Genomic DNA, 5906 nt, shown 5'->3' on the forward strand with positions numbered 1-5906 from the left:
TACAGAAACCTGGATACTACCTACCTCTGGATCATGTCCTTTTTCAAGTAATTCCTGTACATAGTTCTCTCCAAAATGTCTTTGGCCACCATTGTATGCCTCTATTATTAATTCCTTAGGTTTGGTTTTACTCACTGCTACCAGCCTAGGACGAGACCATTGCAACTCCTGTAAAGGAAAATACAATGTAAATAATAGGAATAATTCTTTGCTTCTGGCACAGACAACACAGAGATGTGCTTCTTGGGAACATGAGAGAACCTAAAAAAAAAAGAAAAAAAAATGGAGATTGGTAATTATTCAGAAACCATGCCATAGAAAGTAAAAAAAAGCTTCTTTTTATGTTTAACCTAACCCAATAATAACACTAGTCACTGCTCATTTGTGACAGCGGTAATTATGCAGAAGTCACGTCCGTGGAAAAGAAAAGCTCCTTTTTGTATTTAACCTAACCCTATAATAACACTACTTAATCACTGCTCTAATTGTGAAAACTCCTTCTTGCGTTTAACCTAACCACATAATAACCAGGGTCACTGCTTGTTTATGCCAGCTTCTTTGGTAGCAATATCCTACGGACGTGACTTCTGCCCAAGTACGTGACAGCTCCTTTTTGTAGCAATTTTAAATTGACATGACCTAGTCTTTAGAAATTGATGATGAAGACTTCTGAACAAGTACCAAGAGTTGGGTTCTCAAATAATACAGTGTCTTACATTGTTTCTGATAAGAGTGATAAGAAACATTCTTACTGACTACCTAACCTTTGTGCCGTAGGTGCTTACAGACTTAGGTAGGTACTACAAGCCAGGGGGTAAATACTAACCTGTGGTCTTCTTGCACAGGCCTGCTCTACTTTTTCCAGAGTTCCCTTGATAGCTGCCTCCATGTTGAAAGCTCTAGTGACTACTGATCTCGATATCACACCGAAAGAGATAAGATAAGAGAGGTGCAAGCGTAAATTAACCATTTATCTTTCTCTTATCTTCAAAAATACACTCGAATCTTCCCGGACTAAAAATAGTACAATGTTGCCAAGTTGAGAAATTCCGGTTAATTTTTTCCGGCTAAAATTTCATGTGCCTTTTTCGATTTTTCCATTCAAATATGACGAAGAAAAAAAAATCATGAATACCTAATTCAAATAAAATTAAATGGATTAGGTACCTACATTTTTTTTTTTATTCAGAAATCGTTTATCTCAAATTTTTTAGTCATTTTTTTTATCCGGACTCCGCAGTTTAGAAATTCCTTTTTACGAATAAACCCATCAGGCAACACTGTTCATGGCAGTCTAGATTTTCAAATTTTAAAAATGTAAACAACCAAGAACCAAACACCAAACCAAAAAAACAAACAAACAAAAGAGGAAAAGGGAAAAGCTTTGATAAAGGCCAAAGTTATTTATTTTCTTTTAATTTAATACCTTTTAGTATGTGTTTGTGTTTTAATTAAATGACTATCAATCCAAAGAAGTGATCATGCTTGACTCTGGGTAGCTCCGGAAGAAGAAAACCAATCAAAAACTTTCATAATCAAGGGTCTGATAATCCAGGCATATCTAGGGATAAGATCCTTACCCCTAGCAAACAGGATGACAAAAGCTGATGGTTGTCAGATACAACTTGGAACTCAAAGTACAAGGCTTCGATAGACGTAAGTAACTGGTAACACTTTTAGAGAATCGTGAAAACTCCTTCTTGCGTTTAACCTAACCCCATAATAACCAGGGTCACTGCTTGTTTATGCCAGCTCCTTTGGTAGCAATATTCCACGGACGTGACTTCTGCACAAGTACCATGACAGCTCCTTTTTGTAGCAATTTTAAATTGACATGACCTAGTCTTTAAAAATTGATGATAATGAAGACTTCTGAACAAGTACCAAGAGTTGGGTTCTCAAATAATACAGTGTCTTACATTGTTTCTGATATGAGTGATAAGAAACATTCTTACTGACTACCTAACCTTTGTGCCGTAGGTGCATGCTTACTACAAGGTAGGGCCATCAGGAAAGAAAATCCAAGAGAGTAGACTCAGATAGTATAGGCATGTGGAGAGGAGAGACGAGACTCTGGCCATAGACGGGAAGGGAAGGAAACCAAAACGGAGGTGCAGAGATAAGGTTGAGGAAGACTTGAAAGAAAAGGACTGGGAAAGGGAGGAGGAATTAGATAAGAGGGTATGTAAGGGAGGGTAAATCCGACTTCAAAGAAGATTAGGAAAATTTTAAAATTTTATTCACATAAAGAGTGCAGTGAAAGAAGATGAAGAAGACCGGAGTCATTCGTGGAATAGGGTGCAGTGCTAGTCATCATTGACGTCACGTCCCTTGGATCCTCTATGCTTCTCTTAAAGTTTCAATTTCCTGATTACAGCTACCGAAGAAGTGACTGAAATAGACAGCGCTATTGCCAACCATATCTGTGATGAACTCCTAGAGGACGAGGCAACCCTGCAAATAGGACTAGGTAAATTATTTCTCTTTCGCATACTATGACGATTTTCCCTCAAGCTCGATTCCCAAATTTTAAAGGAAAATACACGCATTAGTTCAACCACTAGGTGGCGTGGTAGCGCCTGTATTAAGCCATTGGAAATCCAAGATGGCGCCTTCCCAACTATCGAAGATCAAGGGTTCAGTTTGCAAAAGGAAATCGTTTCCGTTTCTGAAAAGAAAATACCTTTTCGTATTTATTTCTTGAAGGCGCGTCCACACTAGTCGACAGAAGTCGAAGTTAATAGTATGGAATGGACGTGTTTTCAGACAATGTTGATAGACCATAGTGTAGACTCTGCTTTACATTGCAAATCAGACCAAGTAGGCATTACAATGCAACAAGAGATAAACACTAAATAGACTGTTTACAAGTGTACTATCTTTGCGAATATTATTAGCGAATGTGCTATCTTGTTTGAACAATACTTAAAAAAAGTTAATAGTATTGTGATACCAACCGAGCATTCTGGCAATAAAGATAACATACATTACAAAGTGTCGACAGACTATTGAGGAAATGAACCATCACGGAAATGGAGTCATTATTACAACAGCCAACCGCCTGTCTCGATTCCCGCTCGGGGCAGACTTTATCCTAAACAGATAAAGTTCGTTCTCGGAACGGCTCGCTTTCTTCTATCCTGTGTTCCTTCTCTCTTCGATTTCGGGACGATAAGATCTTATCAGTGACAATTCTTTCTATCAAACCTGTTAAAAAAAAATAGTTTTTGAAGAGGCTTGATAGAGGGATCTGTAACTGCTAAGGTCTGATCGTCCCGAAAGCGAAAAGATAAGGAAGACGGGATAGGAGAAAGCCAGCCGTTCTAAGATCGAACCTTAATTGATCAGGAACCGAACCCGTGACCTAGCGCTTACAAGGCAGACGCGCCATTCTCCAAGCTAACTAGGTTTAATTCAGGTGTTATCAACAGTAAACATGTGTCTAAACCAGAGCAAATCATTTCACTTTTAGAGAAAAACACATTGGATGTGAAACAAAGTATGGGACAGGAGAAAGTGAGCCATTCCAAGAACAAACTTTATCAGTTCAGGATAAAACCTACCCCAGGCAGGAAACAAACCAGTGACCTAGTGCTTACAAGGCACTAGGCAGTTGTACCAGCTTCTAAGCTAACTAGGCTGGCAAACACATAGTGAATCAATGTGAAAATGAAGTATCTGTTTTTCTACGATGTCTGTGATTTCAGGAATGGTGGAAAAGTTTAGGCCCATTGTAGAAATAGTTCAGTCCAAAATGTTTCCATCTGCTTTTCATACATCAAAATTGGCATGTTGTTTTTTCAAGAAATAAGAAGTGGATTTAGACATTGTGAGGCATGTTTTATTTATTTAATTTTTTTTTTTAACTTTGTCACATCAAATCAGCCTTAAAGTTTACTTCCAGGGATGGCTCCCAGAGTTTTATCCCACAAAATTGACTAAAAAAAATAATAAAAATGCCAAACCCTGGATTAAGTAAGGTGTGAAAAGCTTCCCTTTTTTAAACCCTATACCTAACTACTTGAAAATTGACAATTTTAGCAGAATTCCTATAGATTCAAACATATATTCACCCAAGAACCACAACCTGTGTGCCAATGTGGGGTTTCCATCCAACACATCCTTGTCTGTGCCACTCATGCCCACATTCACTCCTCTTTGCCCTCACCTCCCTCCCTATCTGACGATGTTCAAGGTGTTGATTCCCTAATCCTACACTTCAAAATCCCCAATCTATACAACCTAATGTAACCTAGGGATATCAGCGCAAACAACCTATTGTCCATAGAGTCAAAGTGCTTTAAGGAAAAAATAGAAAGCTATTTACTCATATTGTTTCTTTTCTTTCAGGTTTCAATTTCTGACCACTAAGTATGGCTTCAAAGAAAACTGACAATGTACCAGCTGAAGATGTACTGGAAGAAATGTGTCCATCGGATGATGAAGGTGGATGTTACATAGGAGATGTGTGTGCGAGCAGTATGAATAAGCACTATTATTATTGTAATTGTGTATTAACTAATCAATTCCATGTTATAGCTACGAAAGAGTTGAAGGAGGAGAAGGATAGACTGCAGAAGGAGCAGATAGAATTGCGGAGGAGATTTGATGACGAGAAGGAACTGGGAGGTTACGAGGCCAAGGCTAAGGAGGAAGAAGGCCGGCTGGAGGCTATTAGCCTCGTTAGAGAAGGAACTGGGAGGTTACGAGGCCAAGGCTAAGGAGGAAGAAGGCCGGCTGGAGGCTACTGTGGCCGAAGGTAACTTGAAAAAAAAAAGGAATTTTAGTTGTATTAAGCATACATTCTTGTCCCAGGGGCAAGGAATGCACCTTGACAAATGAAGTATGCCTGAAGGCCTGTCTTGTTTTTATTTATTACCAATCAAATGTATAAAACCAAATCTAGACTGCGGGGTTAAGGGGGCATTTTAGTCTCACCCTAACAGTATAACTGAAGTATATTCTACCAAAAAACCTTGAAACTCTGTTTCGTGTTAAAATAGGCCGGGCGGCACTTCGAACTCTTGATTCTTTTATGAAAAAATTTCCTTCCTGTTCAACTTGAATTTTTTTCTAGACGATCTTAACCTACCTCGGTGGTGTAGTAGTCAAGGCGCTCGCCTGGTAAACAGGAGGGCGTGAGTTCAATCCCAGCTAAGGTATGAAATTTTATCCTCAATATAATTTGAGAATTTGACCACAGTAATAGTAGTAGGTAGCCTACTGCTGGAGTAAAGGGACTTTTCAGTCCTGTGCGAGCAGGGCTGGCAGTTTTTCATAGGGTTTTCTCTACCTTTAAAGAACAAGCACAAGTCCTCACAATGATTTATGCTGTACAATATACACCAATAAATGGGAACGGGTTTTTATTCATTTACGTTTACGACGTTGTACGATACATACATGTATTATTATTATTATTATTTTTTCCGTTCAATAAAAAATATAATTTAATTTGATCAAAATAAATTAATTCGTAGGGGAATCTGGAGAAAACAGTGTCGGAGCTCAAGCTGCTTGTGACTCAACAGAGGAAAGACCTGGAGAAGTTGAGCATCGATATTCCGTCACTGGAAATGAATCTGCCCGCCCTGCAGAAGCAAATTCGAGACCTCGAAGCAGAGCTGAAGCAATGTGTATGCGATCCGAAACAGGTAGGTCTTGGATCAATGAAGATTGATTATGTTGAACGAATGAAGTGAGTTTTCTGTATTAACTCGACGATCCTTCCTTCAGTAGGCGTTTACAACGGGGAACCGGCCATCAACCCTAACCTAGTACCGACCCAAGAGAAAATAAACCATGCCCTAGCAGGAAATGAAGAAATTCAGCATAGTAGTTTTAATTTATTATTATTATTTATGTTTTTTTTTTTGTGGTGGTCAATGGTATACATTTCTTATTTT

At 38.7% G+C, this 5906-nt stretch overlaps 2 protein-coding genes and 1 long non-coding RNA gene across 4 annotated transcripts in view; 2 read left to right on the forward strand and 1 right to left on the reverse strand.

The window, feature by feature from the left end:
• Positions 1 to 1007, reverse strand: part of LOC103517590 (pyridoxal phosphate homeostasis protein) — a 27295-nt gene extending 26288 nt beyond the window's left edge. Inside the window, exons 1-2 of one of the 2 annotated variants that reach the window (XM_026829628.1) lie at positions 827 to 1007; positions 25 to 168 (exon numbers count right to left, since the gene is read on the reverse strand). In XM_026829628.1, coding sequence (XP_026685429.1) covers positions 25 to 168; positions 827 to 970 — 288 coding nt within the window. In that variant the 5' untranslated portion in view covers positions 971 to 1007. The remainder of the gene's footprint in view (positions 1 to 24; positions 169 to 826) is intronic. The other variant, XM_026829627.1, reaches the window with a different exon arrangement.
• Positions 1008 to 1372: 365 nt separating this feature from the next.
• Positions 1373 to 4433, forward strand: LOC113470879. The gene is made up of 2 exons (XR_003393782.1): positions 1373 to 1656; positions 4351 to 4433. It is a non-coding gene; the product is annotated as an uncharacterized LOC113470879 (long non-coding RNA).
• Positions 4434 to 4481: 48 nt separating this feature from the next.
• The window catches only part of LOC103517595 (structural maintenance of chromosomes protein 4-like), a gene marked incomplete at its 3' end in the record, with an annotated part of 6972 nt that continues 5547 nt past the window's right edge, over positions 4482 to 5906 (forward strand). Inside the window, exons 1-2 of the mRNA XM_026829629.1 lie at positions 4482 to 4682; positions 5481 to 5698. Of these exons, the coding sequence (XP_026685430.1) occupies positions 4482 to 4682; positions 5481 to 5698 (419 nt within the window). The remainder of the gene's footprint in view (positions 4683 to 5480; positions 5699 to 5906) is intronic.

The sequence above is a fragment of the Diaphorina citri genome, unplaced genomic scaffold, assembly GCF_000475195.1.
Source record: "Diaphorina citri unplaced genomic scaffold, Diaci psyllid genome assembly version 1.1 scaffold1901, whole genome shotgun sequence".
Classification (NCBI taxonomy): Eukaryota; Metazoa; Arthropoda; class Insecta; order Hemiptera; family Psyllidae; genus Diaphorina; species Diaphorina citri.